General features: G+C 44.4%; 1 protein-coding gene and 1 pseudogene across 1 annotated transcript; both read left to right on the forward strand.

The window, feature by feature from the left end:
• The first annotated feature begins 362 nt into the window (after nt 1-362).
• LOC146615145 (uncharacterized) lies at nt 363-14570 on the forward strand (annotated as a pseudogene).
• A 3713-nt stretch (nt 14571-18283) lies between these two features.
• Nucleotides 18284-19674, forward strand: LOC146615146 (malonyl-CoA-acyl carrier protein transacylase, mitochondrial-like). The gene is made up of 3 exons (XM_085375541.1): nt 18284-18843; nt 19364-19451; nt 19553-19674. Exons 1-3 carry the CDS (start codon nt 18289-18291, stop codon nt 19672-19674), a joined length of 765 nt encoding a protein of 254 aa, XP_085231667.1. The 5' UTR covers nt 18284-18288.
• Nucleotides 19675-23164: the final 3490 nt, after the last annotated feature.

The raw sequence follows: 23164 nt of genomic DNA on the forward strand, positions 1-23164 counted from the left end.
CCACATCTCATTATCATTTTTCAAGAAAGATCGTAGCCAATTAATCTTTAAAATGCCATTCATTATTTCAAAATCGATTGCTTTTAAACCCCCCCTCTTCATAATCTTTTATCAAGTCCCTGTTACTAATATAATGATGTTTATTTTTCCATATGAAATTAAAATTCGCCTTATTTATGTCTTTTATAATTCTTGGTGGGATGGCTAGGGAATAAGCTGGATAGATTAATCTGGACAAAGATTCAACCTTGGTCAACATTATCCTGCCGAACAACGTTAAATCTCTCTGTAGTCAATGGTTTAGAGGGTTTTTTTGCATTTGTCAATTGTATTCTGAATATTCTTTTCGTCTCCCTGTGAGGTGTCATGCCGAGCAGATGTCAGAGTTGAGTTCAAGCAAAGTTGACTCTTTCGGTGATTACAGTTTGTCCGGGCGGGCTGTGCGTCTTATTTCATCCGCAGACACGTCGTTGGATGAGGAACAGCTCATGTTGGCATCAGTGGCAGTCAGGATGGCAGCATCTTCCAGAGGGAAGGTCAGGTCGCTGGTCTCTCTGAGCAGGACGCTGTCCACCAACAAGCCCGGTTCCACGGCTGGAGATTACCCTTCTCCGGCTGAAGTTCCCGCTTCTCCCCCGAACAGCGAGCCAGCCGCGGCGCCTCAGCGGAGACCCAAAAAAGACCCCAGCGGCTGCTCCGTGCTCCTCTTCCCCGGTCAGGGCAGCCAGTTTGTGGGCATGGGCAGAGGACTTTTAAAATACCCCAACGTTAAAGAAATGTTCACCGTAGCCCAGAAGATCCTGGGTTACGACCTGCTGTCTCTGTGTCTGGAGGGCCCCGAGGACGAGCTGCAGAAAACGGTTCACTGTCAGCCGGCGGTGTTTGTCACCTCCCTGGCTGCTGTGGAGAGACTCAACCAAGAAAACCCCAAAGTAAGTGCCAGATAAATGTCTGGAAAAAGGACAATAACTGCAGGTCCTGCCTTCTTAAATGTGGCCATTTTATCTTTTTTTTTTTTTTAAATACTGCTACAGTAATATTAATTTATATTTAAAATGTGCGCACATTATGTATGAAGGTGTGGATGAATGATGCTTGTTGTAAGAAAGCATTTTGAGTGCCCAGTAGAAGAGCATCTTTCAAATGCAAAGTTTCTCATTTCAACTTTAATTACTGCACCTGATTAAGGCAGTAGAGTAAATAAGGCTTCCAACAGTGGTTATTTCTTATTATCACATCTTGTTTTTATTGTTTTTATCAGTAGATTGTTGTTTCACTCCCACCAAAAACATCACCGTAAATAATCTTCTGATTCTGAATGACCATTTAAAAAAATAAACAAATTGTTCTGAGTTAATTTCAGTTACGGATGTATCAGTGACATAAATGATATATCGGTCATAATCGGGAGGCTGTTACATTTTTATTTTTTAATTTTTTTTTTACTTGTTTCCTGCTGTACACAGGCCATTGAGATGTGTGTCGCTGCTGCAGGTTTCAGTGTCGGAGAATTTGCTGCTCTTGTCTTTTCTGGGGCGATGAACTTTGCAGAAGGTAGAAAGATTTCTTTTTTGGGGTTTTTTGTGCACTTGTAAAAGGTGTTTTAATCACAACTTTGGTTAATATTCTGTATTTACTCCTTATGCATCTTCTAGCTTTGTATGCAGTGAAGGTGCGAGCGGAGACTATGCAGAAGGCCTCAGAACTGGTTCCCAGTGGGATGCTGTCAGTCACTGGTAGACCTCAGGCTCAGTATAATTATGCCTGTCTGCAGTAGGGCTGCCACGATTAGTCGACTAGTCACGATTACGTCGACTATCAAAATCGTCGACGACTGATTTAATAGTCGACGCGTCATTTGAAGCTTTGTAAGATCACAAAAGACGCAGGAATAAGTAGTAGGATTTAAGAGTGTAATAACGGACTGAAACAGAAGATGGCAGCACTGCATATACAAGGATGCCAGCCGTTAAACCCCGAAGAAGAAGAAGAAGAAGAAGAAGAAGCGGTGTCCCAGAATTCATAGCGCGGCCTAGCTCAGTTTCCAACAATGGCGGCAGCTAGTTAGTTTTAATATTACTCTTATTATTCTTTCTGGGTCACAAAATAAACGTTTAACATATTTTCAGGCGAGAATGTAGCTGTGTAAACCTCAAATATCTGCTCAGTTTATCAAGACACCACATATTTTCAAAAGCGCTCCGATGTTTTCGGAGACGTCTGTTACCCACTAGCTCGATAGCTAGCCGGGGCAAGGCTCACTAGAGCCGTGAGAACACCGGACTCCCGGCAGATCGTTTTCAAACACACCGCTGTCTTTCGCTGCTCAGGTTAAACATGATATATAAGTCACTTAGATAACTTAAAAATGTTATTGTTTGGCTTTTTTTAGTATTTTATTTGTTCCTGAGTAAATCTGTTTTGCTGAGATTAAAGTTATAGTTTTTACACAGCTGAATAAACGTCAAGCAGACAGCTGATTATCAGAAGTGTGAGATGCTCGAGAATATTCTCCGGTGTCCTGTTATATTTTAGATAGCAAGGAGTTTATTAAACTTCACCGAAACAATCTGCAAATTTCATTAAAATTTAATAAACTATCATCTTGTCTTTATTTTTAGTTAGCACATACCTTAAACACTTAAAGCTGTAAGCTAATGATAGTTATATAAGAGCAGATGCTGCTGGTGCAATAAGCTGAACGTTTTACATCCAATGGATGATGAATCAGAATCAGAATCAGAATACTTTATTGATCCCTGGGGGAAATTATTTTTTGTTACAGTGCTCCATTTTAAACCAACATTAAGACAAGACAGACAATACACTAACTAAGAATAGTACAATATATACATATATATACATACATACATACATAAGTCACTTATAAATAAATAGTTGGAAAAGAAACATGTGTAGCTGTAGCAGCAAACAGTGTGTTAAGTGGATGCGTTGTACAGGGAGATGGCCACAGGCAGGAAAGATTTCCTGTGTCGTTCAGTGGTGCTTTTCGGTAATCTCAGTCTCTCACTGAACGAGCTCCTGTGACTGACCAACATGTCATGGAGTGGGTGGGAGGTGTTATCCAACATTGTCTTTATCTTGGACAGCATCCGCCTCTCCGACACCACCTTGAGGGAGTCCAGCTCCATCCCCACAACATTGCTGGCCTTACGGATCAGTTTATTAAGTCTGTTGGCATCTGCGACCCTCAGCCTGCTCCCCCAGCATGCAACAGCATAGAGGATCGCACTGGCCACAACAGACTCATAGAAAATCCTCAGCATTTTCTGGCAGATGTTGAAGGACCTCAGTCGCCTCAAAAAATAGAGACGACTCTGGCCCTTCCTGTAAAGTGCTGTGGTGTTTTTAGCCCAGTCCAGTTTATTGTCAATGTGTACTCCAAGGTATTTATAGTCCTCCACAATGTCAACACTGACCCCCTGGATTGAAACAGGGGTCAAGTGTTTCCTGGTCTTCCTGAAGTCCACGATCAGTTCCTTGGTCTTTGCCACGTTGAGCTGCAGATGATTCTGCTCACACCATGTGACAAAGGAGTCGACCACAGCCCGGTACTCTGTCTCATCATCCCTGCTGATGCATCCAACCACCGCAGAGTCATCAGAAAACTTCTGAAGATGGCAGGTCTCTGTGCAGTGGCTGAAGTCTGTGGTGTAGAGGGTGAAGAGGAAGGGGGAGAGGACAGTCCCCTGTGGTGCCCCTGTGTTGCTAATCACCTTGTCAGACACACACTGTGGGAGACGTACATATTGTGGTCTTCCTGTCAGGTAATCAACAATCCAGGACACCAGAGAAGCATCCACCTGCATCGCTGCTAACTTATCACCCAGGAGGGTCGGCCTGATGGTGTTGAAAGCACTGGAAAAGTCAAAAAACATGACCCTCACAGTGCTCGCCGGCTGGTCCAGATGGGTGTAGACACGATTGAGCAGGTAGATGATGGCGTCCTCTGTTCCGAGACGAGGCTGATAAGCGAACTGAAGGGGATCCAGATGTGGTCTTACTATGGGTCGCAGCTGGTCCAGGATGAGCCTTTCCAGGGTCTTCATGATGTGGGAGGTCAGTGCCACGGGCCTGTAATCCTGGGGGCCACTGGGACGAGGCGTCTTTGGTACAGGGACGAGGCATGATGTCTTCCACATCACCGGGACCCTCTGCAGACTCAGACTCAGCATAAACAGTTTATGAAAGACTGGGGCACAGGTCTTGAGGACAAGGGGACTCACTCCGTCTGGTCCAGCAGACTTGCCTGAGTGAAGTCTCCTCATTTGCATCTCAACCTGGTATTGAGTGAAGGTGATGGGTGGGGGAGGGGTGTCAGGAATCTCACAGGAGGCAACATGTGAAGAGAGAGGCTGGCACAGTGGTGTGGTTCTGGATTCCAGGCTGACTGCAGGTGAGGTTGTGGGGGTGGGAGCAGACACTGTGGTGTCGAATCTATTGAAAAACAGATTCAACTCGTCGGCTCTATTCTCACCTCCCTCAGCTCCCCTGCTGTTGGTTGGCCTGAATCCAGTGATGGTCTTCATGCCCCTCCACACCTCTCTCATGCTGTTCTGCTGGAGTTTCCACTCCAGCTTCCTCCTGTAATTGTCCTTAGCCTCTCTGATCTTGTCCTTTAGTAACACCTGGATCTTCCTCACCTCCTCTTTGTTGCCCCCTCTGAAAGCCCTCTTCTTGTTGTTGAGGAGGGCTTTGATGTCCTTAGTCACCCACGGCTTGTTATTTGGGTAACAATGAACAGTCTGAGCTGGAACAATGGAGTCGGTGCAGAAAGTTATGTAGCCTGTGATACACTCAGTAAGCCCATTGATGTCCTCGGCGTGAGGCTCACAGAGTGTTTCCCAGTCGGTCACCTCGAAACAGCCCTGTAGTTCCGCTATTGCCTCCTCTGACCACCTCCTAACAGTCCTGGTGGTCACAGGTTCCCTCCTCACAATTGGCACATAGCGGGGGGTGAGGTGAATCAGGTTATGATCTGACCTACCAAGTGGGGGGAGGGAGGAGGAGCTGTATGCATCCTTGACGTTAGCATACAGTAAGTCTAAAGTTTTCTCTCCCCTGGTGGGACAGTCCACATATTGTTTGAATGTTGGTAGTGTATTGTCCAGTGATACATGGTTGAAGTCACCCGAGATCACAATAAAGGCACTCGGGTGCTGAGTCTGTAGCCGAGCTATGGCAGAGTGGATAGTCTGATTAGTCGACTAATCGCAAAAATAATCGGTGACTAGTCGACTATCAAAATAATCGTTTGTGGCAGCCCTAGTCTGCAGGCAAAAGAGCACTGCAAGAGTCTGGGGATGGAGAATCCTGTGTGCTCTGTGGCCAACTAGCTTTTTCCAGATGGCAGGGTTATTGCAGGGCACCAGCAAGTAATGCATTCATATATTCTTGCTGCTTTAATATACCGTGAATCTATTGTGTTCTCTTTTCTGTCTTCTCTCAACCATCAAAAAAGTTGTTAGAGCTGCTCTTGTCATTTCTGCTGTCTTCTTTGACTTCTCAGGCTCTGGATTTCCTCCAGGAAAACTCTCGGCGCCTAAAGTTCATGCGGACCAAAACTCTCCCAGTCAGTGGTGCGTTCCATACTGAGCTGATGGCATCGGCTACTGAACCTCTCAGAGAGGTGCTCCGGCAGGTGGAGGTCAGTCAGCCACTTTATCCAAAAGGGATTAACATATTTTCCGAAACATGTATTCAATTACTCTGTAAAGCTACACCAGTCCTCATTTTTAAAAGATAACCCATCCTATTCAGTCTGACTCGGAAAGTTAAATGGAAAGTATACCCAAGATTTTACATCTGGTATTCAGCCATTCAAACTGCCCTCCGTCTTCAGAGTGAGGGAAAGTCTTCCCTTCACCATGAACTCAAACTGAAGAGACGGATCCAGCGGGAAAACAGTCAGCGGGAACGCAGCCGGAGCGCCCGCAGCAGCTGCAGCAGCAGGGGCAGCCAATCTGATGACTCGACTATCCATGAGACAGAGAAGACAGAAAAAGAGAAAGACAAACAGGACTTAGAGATTGAAAACATTATCAAGGTAAGTGAGGGCTATAAGAATCTTTTTTTGTAATATTTATTTAATTACATCATGCACCAAACTATCCATGGTAGTGATTATTTAACTAAGTCATAGTGGCACTGGGCAGCTGCCAGTGCAGTTCATTTTGTCCATTTAAAAAGTACCATGTACACTCACTGGCCACATTTTTGTTAGATACACCTGTTGAGCTGCTCATTAGGTCAAATACCTAATCAGCCTATCACATGGCAGCAGCTCAGTGCATTTAGGCATGTATACATTAATAAGATGACCTGCTGAAGGTCAAATGGGATTTAAATGACTTTGAACATGCATTGTTGTTTGTGTCGGACAGGCTTGTCTGAGTATTTCAGAAACTGTACAACCATCTAACCGGTTTATAGAAAATGGTCTGAAATAGAGGAAATCTCCTGTGAGCAGCACTTCTCTGGGAAAAAAATCACTTGTTGGTGCCAAAGATCAAAAGCGGAATGAGCAGATTACTTACAGCTGTAAGGAAAGCAACATGAACTCAAATACCCACTTACTTCAACCAAGTTATCAAGAAGAGCACCGCTGAAAGCACAATACGTTGAACCTCGAAGCTGATGGCCTAGTGTCACCTGCTGGATAGAGGTGAAAACACAAACCAAACAATGGCTCTTTCATCTGTTTCACAGCATGCTCGGGAACTGGAAACTCGCCGAAGGGAGGCAGAGGAGAGAGAGCGGAGGAAGCAGAGGGAGGTGCAGATGGAACTGGAAAGACAGCTGAAAGAGGCTGAGATGGTAAAAAAAAAAGTTTTCCACTTGACACCAATTATGTACAGAGTCTTTTCTCCTTGACTTTGATCTTTGAGAACTGCAGCAAAATGTTGACTGTCATTATAAAATTCACATCTTTAATGATTTGGAAAAATGGTTATGACAGTCCAGGAAAAGGTGATTCAGGAATAGGTCAGTTTATACCGTTCTGTTGGTGCATCTGTTTATGTAGCTGTGTGTGTGTGCATAGATAAAAGACAGCATGCAGGCTGAGATGCAGGTGAAGGAAAAGGAGGCTGAACAACAGAAGAAGAGGATCAGGGAGCTGGAGCTGACACGGCAGCAGCTGGAAGTTGCCCTTAATATGGAGATCCAGGCTCGGCTGGAGGAGGAGAGGGCCAGACTGGAGCTTGAGCGGTAACAATGGATTTCTAACTCTTATTATGGCCCTTTATTATTTTATTTGTGATGGAGATCTGAGATATCCATGAGAAGTATTAACTGTCATGCGGCGGCTGTGTGAAGGCAAGAGAGGACCCAATTGCACGGCTCTAGACACACGGGAATGAACTCAAAGGCAGGTCTTTATTAACAGGAACATAAGAAGTCATACAAAACTATACTGGGAGAAACTAAAGCTGAGGCGCTGGGAAGACACGGGAAATGCACACAACCCAGAAGGATGACGCAACACAGAACAAAGGGACACTCTGACATAAATACACAGAAGGTAATGAGGGAAGTGGGAACACACGGGGAACACAGCTGAAGACAATTACTCATGACCGAGCAGGGAGGACACGAAACTGAAAATACTGACACCAAGATGTGGACCTTAAACACAACACAGTACACAGAGATGAGCACAGAGAGAGAGGCAGAGAACAAGGATGAATACGAGGGGATGAGGAGAACACAGAACACAACGGACGGGAACACGGTACCAGAACAAACACCACAATAAAAGCATGGACACAGGGGGAATCCAACTACCAAACCAAACAATCCAATGGACATAAGGAACAAAATACAAAACCACAGGAAAACTGAGAACACTGGGTCAAAATGACCCAGGACCATGACAATACCCCCCCTCAAGGGCTGACTCCAGACAGCCCTTGTGGACGGCAACGGCGGCAGAACAGATCCGGAGGCCGGCCGTGTGGAAGGCGGCGGCTACAGAGCGGGACCGGAGGCCGGGCCCCTCGAACCCTCCAGTGGAGACGAGGAAGGGCTGGCTGGGCTCTCCAGAACCCCCAGCGGACAAGGCAGGTGGCAGCGTGGAAGCCGCGGAGTGCTGGATGGGCTCATCCGAGCTTCCAGCCGGAGCTGATGTAGCGCCAGAGGGTATCGGGACCCCTGGCTGAATGTTAAGCTGACCAGAAGACCAAACTGCTACAGGGGACCAAACTGATGGCTGTAGTAATGGTTGTGGTGACAGTGGAGTGGGCGGTGGAGTGGATGACTGAGTTAACGGTGACTGTGCTAATGGTTCAGCTAAGGAGTGCATTAATGACAGGACTACAGGTTGAATGACTGACTGAGCAGCAGCCTGAATGGCTGAGTGTCGTGATGGTTGTGGTGGAAGAGAAGCGGGTGATGGTGTGGATGATGGAGCTACGGGCGACTGAGTGGCAGACTGAACTGATGACTGAAGTGATGGTAGAGGTGAAAATTGAGCTTGTGGTGGGGTAGCTGACTGAGGTGCGGGGGACACAGGAGACAGAGCCAGCGGGGACACAGGAGGCAGAGCTACAGATTGAACTGAGGGAGACTGGGTAGCAAACTGAACTAGTGGTAGTAATGGCGGTTGGGGAGAAGGCTGGACTGTACACTGAGGAGAAGGCTGACTGACTGACTGAGGAGCATCCTGTGCAGCTGAGTGTAATGATGGTTGTGGGAGCGAATGTTGGACAGGTGGTGGTGTCGGGTCCCCTGAGCCTACAATGCGGATGAAAGGTGCAGGCACCTGCTGGACACCAGTCGCTCCCACCTGAGGAGCAGGTACAGGTGCAGAGATCGGCTGGGTCCTGGCGGGCCTCACCTCAGTGGTTGGCACAGATTTCGGCAGGGACTGGGCGGCTGCTGTCCCCACCCGAGGAGCTGATACGGGTGCAGGGACCAGCAGAGCCTCAGTCGACCCGGAAACCGGAACAGGGACCAGCTGGGCGCCAGCCCCCCTCACCTGGGGAACTGAGATAGGTGCAGGGGAGTGCTGGGCCGCAGCTATCCCTAGAACGCAAGGGGCCTGGGAGGCGGGCCTAGAAAGAACAGTCTGCAAGAGATCAATTCCCTGCCCTGAGTGAGCGGATGAGGAACAGCGCTCTGACTTCATAGCGTTAAGTGTGCTAAAGCTGTAGCTTACAGGCACTAATGCACCACCTTCAGTGTTTACAGACTCTAGAGAAATGTGATCAGCTGATGCACCAACAGTCTTAGAGCTTCTTTCTTCGGAGCTAACCATGCTTATACTGACAGAGGAGGGGTTAATAGCCGATGTAAACATAGGTCTGTGCACCGGAGAGGCAGATGAAACAAAGTCTTTTACCTCCGGATCGCTGGAAGCAGTAAACCTAGGGAAAACAGTGGTGGGTGTAGAGCCCCCTGACTCAAGAACATTCGAATCAGTAAATACGTCAGAATGGACTTTCCCCTGGGGTGATGGCTCAGAAGTAACGAGCTGGGGTCGAGCTATCACAGGAACATTTACAGTCTTGGATTTTACTGCTTTAACATCTAAGGAGGCAGGTTTTAAAGCCCCAGTGGTGAGCTTAACTGCAAAACAATCATTCTCAGCAGACACACAGGTAAAGGGCACAGAAGCAGGTGTCTCTAACTCAGGAAATGCTGACTTCAAGTTTTCAGACCTAGGAAACACTAGCGAAGGATAATCTTTCTCAAATATGAGTCCAAACGTAGGAGAAACGGTCTCTGAGTTGACCCTCCGGGCAGTACAACGGTTCATAAGAAGTTCGGGTTCGGATTCAACATTTACAGATCGTGAGCCTTTAGAGCCTACGGCAAGAGTCACAGAGTTTGCATTCCTGCATTCAGAGTAGTGAGAACTAGCCTCAGAGTGAACAGAAAGAGTGTCTTTGTCACTCACCCCAGCCGGCTGCTCAGTAGTCCCGGAATCCGGCTGAGGAGAGGACCGGCGACGGCGTCTCCTCCTTGATGAGGGAACGGAGGTGACGGGGGAAACCGGTGATGATGCGGGGGTGACGGTCTCCTCTTCATCATCCGACCTCATCGCTGCTAGGAAAGCAGCGGGAGAGCGACGGTCAGAGCTGAGAGGGGATGGAGAAGGGCTCCGCGGCAGCAGCGCCAAAAAACCCTCTCGTTTTAGCAGCCGCTGTTGCGATACCGAGAGCCCCGTCTGCTGCTGCGATGCCGTCGCGGCGAGCTTAGTTCGCTGCTGCTGCGGCGGCTGACTGGCGGAGATCTCCGTCTGCAGTCGCTGTGGTGTGGAATCCCGGGAACAGACACTGTCTGCCAGCTCACGAGCTTGTAATGCCTCCTTGGCTCGGCTCAGTTCGTCAATAAAGCCCTCATAGCAGGTGAGCTGGTGAAGGAAAGGGTTTCCCTCGATTATTGCCTTTATGGCGTTAAGTCCGACGGAAATTGTCCGTGAGTCCGAGGCGCGGGTTATTCGTTGCACCAGACTCTGTACACGGAGAATATCTCCCTCACGGGCGGAGCCTGCTGGGTCCATTTCGTGGTTGCGTCGTTCTGTCGTGCGGCGGCTGTGTGAAGGCAAGAGAGGACCCAAATGCACGGCTCTAGACACACGGGAATGAACTCAAAGGCAGGTCTTTATTAACAGGAACATAAGAAGTCATACAAAACTATAAATACACAGAAGGTAATGAGGGAAGTGGGAGTTGTTACAGGATGCAAACATGTTTTATACTGCTTTGAAGTCTGGGACAGCATCATAAGAGGCATAACTGATCTCACCGTAGTCCCATGAAGACTCAAGATGAGTGTTTTCACGACTGCCATCTTGGTGTTTTGAAATCAGGCATGATGAATGAAGGGAAGAACTGTCTGTTAAGGTTCTCAGTCGTTCAGGTCATCGTAGTCTAAGGAGCTTGGAAAGAAAAGCATCTGGACTTCTTTAAGCTTCTTGAAGAGCGTTTCACCTCTCATTCAAGAAGCTTCTTCAGTTCTCTGAAGAAATTCTGAACTGAAGACGCTTCTCAGATGAGAGGTGAAACATCTTCAAGAAACTTAAAGAAGTCCAGATGCTTTTCTTTCCACGCTCCTTAGACTGTAGTTAAACTTCACACACTGGACTTGTCAGTCACACATCCTTCGCCAGTAGGCATTCCCAGAATGATCTTTCCCCTTCTGACGCTTAGAATGACCAAATATGTGCAAAATGGACAATTCAACATGCCACCATGTCAGTCTTTTATTAAATATGACATGAAACAAATGACTGAGCCATTAAATTTGTCACAAAGGTGTTCACCTAATTCCAGGCAAATGGAATAGACTTCTATGGGACCATAAGTCTTTTTGCACTTTGACATTTGTTTTACTTTTCAGATCTGTAACCTATAACTTTTATACTGTATGTGTTTTGATCATAGGAGTCTACAGGGACTTACTTACTTTTAGCACGTTTAGCAGTTGATGTTGGCTTCTTTTTTCAGTACTGGAGCTTCCTGCTCATTGAAGACTTTTCTAAAAGGAAATGCTTAATCCAAAATGGCGTTTTAAGGGCTTGGATTAATGTCAATTTCAGCAAATATTCTTTCTTATGTTAAAAGAACATGGATCTCTGTCAGTGATAACTTCTGACTTTATAACTCAAATTTTAAGAGAGAGCTTCACTGCTAAGCTCTCATCTGTGTGGGTGTCACGGTTCGCTTGAGGACTCACATGCAGGACTCAGAGGCACAGTCAGTATTTATTACAGTTCCACCAGGTGTATATACAAACAGTGCAGGGGATAGTGCTATATACAAAGCGGTGACAGGGAAAAGGCTCCGGGGAAATCCAGGTAGGGAAAAGACACTTGCTCCTCTTCTGACTCTCTCTCCAAACACTCACACAAAAAGGGAATCCACTCGGGGAATGCAGAGTCGGGTCCAGGGGATCTATGTACAGAAGGAAACACACGTTAGAGGTTTTGCACAGGGAAGCAAATGAGAACTTGCTGAGAGCCGGGCTGCACTGACGCGAGTCACACACAACGATCCAGCGATGAGTAGAAGCCACTCCCTGGCTTAAATGCTGGCTGCACTGATGAGGCCCAGGTGTTTCCTCCTCAGAGGGGCGTGGGCCGAGGGCGTGAACCCACCATGAGTATATCTGTATCTATATAGATATATATGTGTATTCGTAACCTTTTTTCATCATCTAGTTTCCTGTGCCAGATCTTCTACTGATCCACTGAGGCAGACATGTAAAAAAACATGAACTAAAGCATATTTCTGTATATAAACAGGACCTTAAATCTTTATCAACAGCTACTTTAGAGGAAATTCTTCAATAAACTGCAACCAAAGGCTCAACTCAGAGGACAAAACCCAACCTGTTATAAATAGTGTGACAGCAAACTTTCTCTTGTGTAAAGTTACAAATAGGAGTAATTATCCACAGGAGCTTTTATACATAATGAAGTTATAATTCGTCCTGTAGAAATTGTACATTTAAGCTATATAGTTCCCTCTGTGATAACTCTGCTATGAATGCCTCTTATTAACTTTTATGCTTTTACAACCCACTATGAGCAAACACTCAGCAACAGTGGGAAGGAAAAACTCCCTTCTTGAAGGAAAAAACCTCTGGTAGAACCAGGAAATCTGTCTAAACTAGTTGGGGGTTAGAGCAACAGATGCAAGTCTTCAGATCATTTGCAGTGTGACTGTCTTTGTGCACACTTTAACCTGATTCAGTTTTCTTATTTGTCAAAATGCACCATGGGTAAAAAAAACAAAACAAAATAGTAATGAAGGAGAATCTTCAGCAAAGATGAATTAAACAAGTTTTATTTTGATCAAATTTTACTTTAAGTAAAACACATCTTTATTTGATGACTTTAATGTCATCAAATAAAGACAGTTTTGATGGAGCTCCTGACCCAGCCCAAGCTCTCTATGAAGACGAGGAAAAACTCCCCAGGGGGCCAGATCGATGGGAAGAAACCTCGGGAAAGCCCATTCAAAGAGAGATCCCCTTTCCTGGGATGGCTGGGGGGGTTACAGGAACTCCGAAAAAGCTAAATTTTTATTTATTTATTTTTTAAGATTGACCCACTCTATCTATTCCTGTCCAACAGAAAAAAGAAAGGAAGTTACTACAATGTATCACACTTACATGATAAGGTGTGAATTGTGTGTTTGTGTGTGTTATCTTAGCCAGGGGTGAAGCTGGAGCTCCTCCAGTGTTGGGCGCTTCTCCGGGACTATAGCTAAACATGCGTCCAAGAAATTCCGGCATTCTTGAAAGAAAGAAAAGATCAAAAAGATGAAGATGATAGTTCTAGTGATCCAAGGCATCAGTGAATCTGGAAGTGTGAAGTTTTCTTACCTGTGGACAGACGCTTTTTGATGCTCAGTTGCTTTGTGAGGAACCTCGCGGTACTAAAGTATCGTGCATGAAGCGCTTCATACAACACCACTCCCATTTGCCACACCGTGGTGGGTCCACACCTGTAGCAGCTCCTAATGTACCACTCGGGAGGGATGTGAAGAGGAGTGCCTAACAAACAGACACAATTGCAATTTCTTCTAAAACAAAAGACACAAATTGTTACATCTGTGAAAAGCAGGAGCAGAATATGTTACCATAGAAGATGCGATACAGAGATCGCTGTTTAACAAAGCAGCTCAGTCCAAAGTCAATGATGCGAACTCGAGGCACATCTGAGCCGGTCTCAATCAGAATGTTTTGTCCCTTGATGTCCCGATGAAAGATGTGTTTCTCCTCAAGTTCCTTTACAGCATCAACTAGTTGCTTCAGAATGACCTGGAAAAGATGAAAAACACAATAATGAGTTAATGCTTTTCTGCCTTGATTGAATGCTGTACAGTCTAAGGCTCTCCCAGTCAACCGACCTTGGCCTTGTCCTCTGGTAAAGCTCTTCCATTTTCTGCTTTGTATTTTTGCAGGTCCACAGCAGGGACAGGTCTCTCCAGCACCAGGATCAGCTCTTTGCCAAAGTCGAACCACTCCAGCAAGGACACAGGTGCTGATATTCCCACTGACCCTTCTGCTTCACCTGCAAGTTTAAGCATAATGGCCACTTCCACCGAGAGCATCTTCCCATTTTCATCCTGAAATATTACAACAAAGTGGATGATGAGGAACGCCGCATTCAATCCAGTAATGTAAAACTAATTCAAGTGTTGGACGCTTACCGCCACTTTGCAGTAGACTTTATTTTTGGGAATGTGTTTGATGGCAACCTAGAAGACACAGAGCATTGGTGAGCATTTCCTCAGTATGACATAATGAAAGGTGGAAACACAGCAGACGTCTCAGTTTACGATATTATCCATTATCTGCGTTACTGCCTGTCTTACTACCATCATCTGAACACTTACTGGAAAACGATCTTCTATCCGGTAGCCAGAAAACACTGCTCCGCAGCCTCCTTCTCCGAGCTGGTGCTCCTCCACATATCTGGCTTGGAATTCACCTGAACAGACAAAACAGCAAATCTTGTTTTATTACAGCTGTGACACAAATTACTCTCCTCTGTAGCCTAAATGTTCCTTCTGCCCTTCCCCTGAATATAAAACCCAAGCTGCTTGCTACTTACGTTTTTGGTCTGCCACTGATTTTTTGCCCTGGTCCACATTCCTTTTTTTTTTCTTGGGTGACTCTCTGTTGTCTCCCGTGGCCTTTCTTTTGCCATTTTTTGTGCACTCCTGTTTGTTGTTCAAGTCTGGAGATGTGGAAAACACCAAAAGCACATCAGCTCACTGGATGATAGACACAAACACTAAACACCAATATCTTAAACCTAGCAACCACACTTAATCTACCCCCTTATTCAACTAATTAGCCTACCTTTACCAGAGTCCAACGAGGAGGATGCTTGCTCCTTGTCACCGCTCGTATGGTCGAGAAGTTTAGCCTTCTTTGCTTTCTTTGTTGTGCCCTCTTCATCTTGCACAACCTTGCGCTTCACTCCTTTGACCACATCTGAGCTGGTGGAAGGACCAGCCTGCTCAGCGACCCTCCTCCTTTTTATTGGGGTCTTCTTTTCAGGACTGGCCTTTCTTTTAGCAGTCCTGCTCTTACAATCTATAAACGACGACAACAACACAGTGGTGAAAAAGAGTCCCCGACATCAGGACTGGAAGCAGTTTGATGGCAAAGAATTTGAAATTGCTTTTGCTTAAATGATCACAAGTTTATTCTTGGGATTAAAAAAACTGACCAGTGCGAATTGATACTAGGTTTACTAAGTCTTAGATCTTGATGACACTTGTTGGTCTGTTTTTACTGTTGAGTCCAAGAATAAACTTATTACATTATTTTACCAAAAGACCGGTAACCTTCCTTTGATTAGACATCTTGTATTAAAGCTATTTTCAATCAAACATATGATTCAATTGCTTCAAAAATGATTCACACAGTGTCAACATTTCTAGGATTTGGATTTTACCAGGTTCTTATTTTATTATTTTACTTACCTTGATCTCCTGAATCTTTCTTATCGGCCGGAGTGGTAATTTTTCTTGTTTCCTTTTTCATTGTAATTTCGGAGACCCTTTAAAATCGAAAATGTAAACCGTAATGAGTTAATATTGAGTTAATACTTCTTCAAATGTGCACCTTTCAAATGCTTGACTTTTCTAACTGAATTCTGTAAGTGAGCTTTATAAGTAAACTCTGGAAACTACGGCAACACAACATAGAATCTTGCCTTTCAGTGACTTCACTGACTGCCAGTAGTTCAAAGTAGTTTACAGAAAAACACTCTGGCAGACAAAGCCATAATATTTCATATAATTCAATCATTTCATATCAATTAAACAGTTTCTTTCATTATCTTTCATCATTTGTATAAAGACCTCATCTATGGATGACAGTATGAAGATTTGTGGTTGACCACACACTAATAAACACAGTGTCAGCTACATTTAAAGTATTTATTATGTACATTTAACTGTCATGGTACTGAGTCTGTGACCCAGTGTTTTGTGTTTGTTCATTTATATTCATTGATTATTCTTATGTATGTTTTTGGTTCTCTTTATTGTTTTCTTCTTGTGTTATATTCTTAGGCTTTAGGTTTCTGTTACTTTGCCTTGCCCCTGTGTCCCACGTGGCCCATTGTTTTCCTCTGTTTGCTGTTGGGTTGTCTGTGTATCATCCATGACAATTAAATTAAATAGCAAATGCAACTACAATTTCAATGAGATTCATTCCTGGCATTCTACTGCGGTGGCTGAAAGTAGACACCAAGCATTATCACTGTAACTGATGTAAATATTGGACTTGGAGGGGATTCATCTGATAGACTGATGCAAACATTACTGTAGCGACTTCCACAGTCGCTAGAGGCCAGGGATGGAGCCTGCCTATTTGCCTGACACGCTGTCAACTTTACGCAATAATGCAAGAGGTGGAATTGTTTGCTTGTTTATTAAAGTGCTTTGAGCGTTTACAGAGTAATGTCATCAGCTCCTGATTCAGACTCTTAAAACATCACAGGCTCTAATGTAACAAAGCGAAACATGTTGTGCAGCGCAGCGGTCAACAAAAACTACGGCTACCCAGCCCTCCTCTCTGTCAAAAATACGGAGTGGAAACTACAGATATTTGTTTAAAAATGTAGGGAGTAAAAATTAAGTACAGCAAGGAAGTTTTTTTTTACTTTTTTACTTCCTACCTGTGGAGCCAATTAAGCTAAATTTAAGAAGCGCATGTCTGTGTATACTTAAAAGCTCTTATGGTTATTTTCACTTTGTAGACAAATTAAAGCACAGAAAAGAAAAACACGATACATTAGAGCATGACATAATTTGACCTGAGGTGGCGCTGCACCGTGAGAGAGCCTGAACGTCAACCGGAAGAAGACGAGAATAAACTCCGTATAAACAACATGGCGTCTCCCTGTGAGGTTTTTTGTTTTGTTTTGTTTTTTAAATGAACTTTATTTAGAACAATAACAATGACAATCTCAAAGAGACAAGCGACATATTAAATCAATCAGAACAGAATCACATCTCCTGTACACCACAATGAAATCGACAATAACTGAAAGTAAACATACATACACACACATATACACATACACATACATATATATACATATATATACATATATATGCATATACACATGCATACATACACATCCATATTCACACATCTACATAATAATAATATAAAAAGATGAATAACCAATACAAAAATAAATAACAATAAAAAAAAGAATGAAAAACAAGGAACAGAAATAAAGAAGACAAGGGGGATCATAAAATCTCTAAAAGTGAGGTTCCATAAACAAGACACATAACTTAAATAAGGGGCTAAGAAAAATCAAACTCTTCTAAAAATCTATGCAATTTGATTGCTTGGGGCTTATTTATTAGCTTAAGAGATTTATGGAACAGGGAGAATTTTGTCCTACCTGGATATAAGGTGTTAACCAAATACCTCCTCAAAAATGGATTATTGCATTTTCCATTAACCAAGTCAAGACCATCTAGTTTAACTTTATGTAAATTTGTAGTCTGTATATTTGAAAAATTGTTCTTTATTGTATTTACAAGGACTGTTGGGATATTCTGTGAAACCTTTTTATAGAGCTCGAACGAGCAACTCATGTCATATTTCTCATTAAGCCTGTTTAATTCAAGTATATCTCCATTTTCATCCATTATATGTGTCACAGACCAAATTTGTTTTGTCATCCATTCGTCCACAAACATAGATTTCCCCCGATTCAATATCACCCTATTATTCCACAATGGAACATTGTGGGGACTAAAGTTATGTTTAAACATTAATTTACAATTTAACAAAACTTGTTGATGAAATTTGGAAAGTTTTATGGGTAGTTTAGAAATGTCAAAATCACATACTAAAAGGATCCCCCCAACTTTGTTGAAAGTAAGAGATGGCATCAAGAACCACATCTCATTATCATTTTTCAAGAAAGATCGTAGCCAATTAATCTTTAAAATGCCATTCATTATTTCAAAATCGATTGCTTTTAAACCCCCCTCTTCATAATCTTTTATCAAGTCCCTGTTACTAATATAATGATGTTTATTTTTCCATATGAAATTAAAATTCGCCTTATTTATGTCTTTTATAATTCTTGGTGGGATGGCTAGGGAATAAGCTGGATAGATTAATCTGGACAAAGATTCAACCTTGGTCAACATTATCCTGCCGAACAACGTTAAATCTCTCTGTAGTCAATGGTTTAGAGGGTTTTTTTGCATTTGTCAATTGTATTCTGAATATTCTTTTCGTCTCCCTGTGAGGTGTCATGCCGAGCAGATGTCAGAGTTGAGTTCAAGCAAAGTTGACTCTTTCGGTGATTACAGTTTGTCCGGGCGGGCTGTGCGTCTTATTTCATCCGCAGACACGTCGTTGGATGAGGAACAGCTCATGTTGGCATCAGTGGCAGTCAGGATGGCAGCATCTTCCAGAGGGAAGGTCAGGTCGCTGGTCTCTCTGAGCAGGACGCTGTCCACCAACAAGCCCGGTTCCACGGCTGGAGATTACCCTTCTCCGGCTGAAGTTCCCGCTTCTCCCCTGAACAGCGAGCCAGCCGCGGCGCCTCAGCGGAGACCCAAAAAAGACCCCAGCGGCTGCTCCGTGCTCCTCTTCCCCGGTCAGGGCAGCCAGTTTGTGGGCATGGGCAGAGGACTTTTAAAATACCCCAACGTTAAAGAAATGTTCACCGTAGCCCAGAAGATCCTGGGTTACGACCTGCTGTCTCTGTGTCTGGAGGGCCCCGAGGACGAGCTGCAGAAAACGGTTCACTGTCAGCCGGCGGTGTTTGTCACCTCCCTGGCTGCTGTGGAGAGACTCAACCAAGAAAACCCCAAAGTAAGTGCCAGATAAATGTCTGGAAAAAGGACAATAACTGCAGGTCCTGCCTTCTTAAATGTGGCCATTTTATCTTTTTTTTTTTTTTTTTAAATACTGCTACAGTAATATTAATTTATATTTAAAATGTGCGCACATTATGTATGAGGGTGTGGATGAATGATGCTTGAGTGCCCAGTAGAAGAGCATCTTTCAAATGCAAAGTTTCTCATTTCAACTTTAATTACTGCACCTGATTAAGGCGGTAGAGTAAATAAGGCTTCCAACAGTGGTTATTTCTTATTATCACATCTTGTTTTTATTGTTTTTATCAGTAGATTGTTGTTTCACTCCCACCAAAAACATCACCGTAAATAATCTTCTGATTCTGAATGACCATTTAAAAAAATAAACAAATTGTTCTGAGTTAATTTCAGTTACGGATGTATCAGTGACATAAATGATATATCGGTCATAATCGGGAGGCTGTTACATTTTTATTTTTTTTATTTTTTTTTCACTTGTTTCCTGCTGTACACAGGCCATTGAGATGTGTGTCGCTGCTGCAGGTTTCAGTGTCGGAGAATTTGCTGCTCTTGTCTTTTCTGGGGCGATGAACTTTGCAGAAGGTAGAAAGATTTCTTTTTTGGGTTTTTTTGTGCACTTGTAAAAGGTGTTTTAATCACAACTTTGGTTAATATTCTGTATTTACTCCTTATGCATCTTCTAGCTTTGTATGCAGTGAAGGTGCGAGCGGAGACTATGCAGAAGGCCTCAGAACTGGTTCCCAGTGGGATGCTGTCAGTCACTGGTAGACCTCAGGCTCAGTATAATTATGCCTGTCTGCAGTAGGGCTGCCACGATTAGTCGACTAGTCACGATTACGTCGACTATCAAAATCGTCGACGACTGATTTAATAGTCGACGCGTCATTTGAAGCTTTGTAAGATCACAAAAGACGCAGGAATAAGTAGTAGGATTTAAGAGTGTAATAACGGACTGAAACAGAAGATGGCAGCACTGCATATACAAGGATGCCAGCCGTTAAACCCCGAAGAAGAAGAAGAAGAAGAAGAAGAAGCGGTGTCCCAGAATTCATAGCGCGGCCTAGCTCAGTTTCCAACAATGGCGGCAGCTAGTTAGTTTTAATATTACTCTTATTATTCTTTCTGGGTCACAAAATAAACGTTTAACATATTTTCAGGCGAGAATGTAGCTGTGTAAACCTCAAATATCTGCTCAGTTTATCAAGACACCACATATTTTCAAAAGCGCTCCGATGTTTTCGGAGACGTCTGTTACCCACTAGCTCGATAGCTAGCCGGGGCAAGGCTCACTAGAGCCGTGAGAACACCGGACTCCCGGCAGATCGTTTTCAAACACACCGCTGTCTTTCGCTGCTCAGGTTAAACATGATATATAAGTCACTTAGATAACTTAAAAATGTTATTGTTTGGCTTATTTTAGTATTTTATTTGTTCCTGAGTAAATCTGTTTTGCTGAGATTAAAGTTATAGTTTTTACACAGCTGAATAAACGTCAAGCAGACAGCTGATTATCAGAAGTGTGAGATGCTCGAGAATATTCTCCGGTGTCCTGTTATATTTTAGATAGCAAGGAGTTTATTAAACTTCACCGAAACAATCTGCAAATTTCATTAAAATTTAATAAACTATCATCTTGTCTTTATTTTTAGTTAGCACATACCTTAAACACTTAAAGCTGTAAGCTAATGATAGTTATATAAGAGCAGATGCTGCTGGTGCAATAAGCTGAACGTTTTACATCCAATGGATGATGAATCAGAATCAGAATACTTTATTGATCCCTGGGGGAAATTATTTTTTGTTACAGTGCTCCATTTTAAACCAACATTAAGACAAGACAGACAATACACTAACTAAGAATAGTACAATATATACATATATATACATACATACATACATAAGTCACTTATAAATAAATAGTTGGAAAAGAAACATGTGTAGCTGTAGCAGCAAACAGTGTGTTAAGTGGATGCGTTGTACAGGGAGATGGCCACAGGCAGGAATGATTTCCTGTGTCGTTCAGTGGTGCTTTTCGGTAATCTCAGTCTCTCACTGAACGAGCTCCTGTGACTGACCAACATGTCATGGAGTGGGTGGGAGGTGTTATCCAACATTGTCTTTATCTTGGACAGCATCCGCCTCTCCGACACCACCTTGAGGGAGTCCAGCTCCATCCCCACAACATTGCTGGCCTTACGGATCAGTTTATTAAGTCTGTTGGCATCTGCGACCCTCAGCCTGCTCCCCCAGCATGCAACAGCATAGAGGATCGCACTGGCCACAACAGACTCATAGAAAATCCTCAGCATTTTCTGGCAGATGTTGAAGGACCTCAGTCGCCTCAAAAAATAGAGACGACTCTGGCCCTTCCTGTAAAGTGCTGTGGTGTTTTTAGCCCAGTCCAGTTTATTGTCAATGTGTACTCCAAGGTATTTATAGTCCTCCACAATGTCAACACTGACCCCCTGGATTGAAACAGGGGTCAAGTGTTTCCTGGTCTTCCTGAAGTCCACGATCAGTTCCTTGGTCTTTGCCACGTTGAGCTGCAGATGATTCTGCTCACACCACGTGACAAAGGAGTCGACCACAGCCCGGTACTCTGTCTCATCATCCCTGCTGATGCATCCAACCACCGCAGAGTCATCAGAAAACTTCTGAAGATGGCAGGTCTCTGTGCAGTGGCTGAAGTCTGTGGTGTAGAGGGTGAAGAGGAAGGGGGAGAGGACAGTCCCCTGTGGTGCCCCTGTGTTGCTAATCACCTTGTCAGACACACACTGTGGGAGACGTACATATTGTGGTCTTCCTGTCAGGTAATCAACAATCCAGGACACCAGAGAAGCATCCACCTGCATCGCTGCTAACTTATCACCCAGGAGGGTCGGCCTGATGGTGTTGAAAGCACTGGAAAAGTCAAAAAACATGACCCTCACAGTGCTCGCCGGCTGGTCCAGATGGGTGTAGACACGATTTGGGAAGGTAGATGATGGCGTCCTCTGTTCCGAGACGAGGCTGATAAGCGAACTGAAGGGGATCCAGATGTGGTCTTACTATGGGTCGCAGCTGGTCCAGGATGAGCCTTTCCAGGGTCTTCATGATGTGGGAGGTCAGTGCCACGGGCCTGTAATCCTGGGGGCCACTGGGACGAGGCGTCTTTGGTACAGGGACGAGGCATGATGTCTTCCACATCACCGGGACCCTCTGCAGACTCAGACTCAGCATAAACAGTTTATGAAAGACTCCACACAGCTGGGGGGCACAGGTCTTGAGGACAAGGGGACTCACTCCGTCTGGTCCAGCAGACTTGCCTGAGTGAAGTCTCCTCATTTGCATCTCAACCTGGTATTGAGTGAAGGTGATGGGTGGGGGAGGGGTGTCAGGAATCTCACAGGAGGCAACATGTGAAGAGAGAGGCTGGCACAGTGGTGTGGTTCTGGATTCCAGGCTGACTGCAGGTGAGGTTGTGGGGGTGGGAGCAGACACTGTGGTGTCGAAACTATTGAAAAACAGATTCAACTCGTCGGCTCTATTCTCACCTCCCTCAGCTCCCCTGCTGTTGGTTGGCCTGAATCCAGTGATGGTCTTCATGCCCCTCCACACCTCTCTCATGCTGTTCTGCTGGAGTTTCCACTCCAGCTTCCTCCTGTAATTGTCCTTAGCCTCTCTGATCTTGTCCTTTAGTAACACCTGGATCTTCCTCACCTCCTCTTTGTTGCCCCCTCTGAAAGCCCTCTTCTTGTTGTTGAGGAGGGCTTTGATGTCCTTAGTCACCCACGGCTTGTTATTTGGGTAACAATGAACAGTCTGAGCTGGAACAATGGAGTCGGTGCAGAAAGTTATGTAGCCTGTGATACACTCAGTAAGCCCATTGATGTCCTCGGCGTGAGGCTCACAGAGTGTTTCCCAGTCGGTCACCTCGAAACAGCCCTGTAGTTCCGCTATTGCCTCCTCTGACCACCTCCTAACAGTCCTGGTGGTCACAGGTTCCCTCCTCACAATTGGCACATAGCGGGGGGTGAGGTGAATCAGGTTATGATCTGACCTACCAAGTGGGGGGAGGGAGGAGGAGCTGTATGCATCCTTGACGTTAGCATACAGTAAGTCTAAAGTTTTCTCTCCCCTGGTGGGACAGTCCACATATTGTTTGAATGTTGGTAGTGTATTGTCCAGTGATACATGGTTGAAGTCACCCGAGATCACAATAAAGGCACTCGGGTGCTGAGTCTGTAGCCGAGCTATGGCAGAGTGGATAGTCTGATTAGTCGACTAATCGCAAAAATAATCGGTGACTAGTCGAC

The sequence above is a fragment of the Diplotaxodon limnothrissa genome, linkage group LG17 (genome assembly GCF_057381915.1).
Source record: "Diplotaxodon limnothrissa isolate DT_005_m linkage group LG17, D_limnothrissa_male_GT1.1, whole genome shotgun sequence".
NCBI classification, from domain to species: Eukaryota; Metazoa; Chordata; class Actinopteri; order Cichliformes; family Cichlidae; genus Diplotaxodon; species Diplotaxodon limnothrissa.

Bases quoted from the DNA above. Each gene is read 5' to 3' on its own strand.
- LOC146615146 (XM_085375541.1), top strand. From the start codon at position 18,289: ATGTCAGAGTTGAGTTCAAGCAAAGTTGACTCTTTCGGTGATTACAGT. The intron at 18,844-19,363 runs GTAAGTGCCAGA...TGCTGTACACAG, and splicing joins TCAACCAAGAAAACCCCAAA to GCCATTGAGATGTGTGTCGC. The intron at 19,452-19,552 runs GTAGAAAGATTT...TGCATCTTCTAG, and splicing joins GGCGATGAACTTTGCAGAAG to CTTTGTATGCAGTGAAGGTG.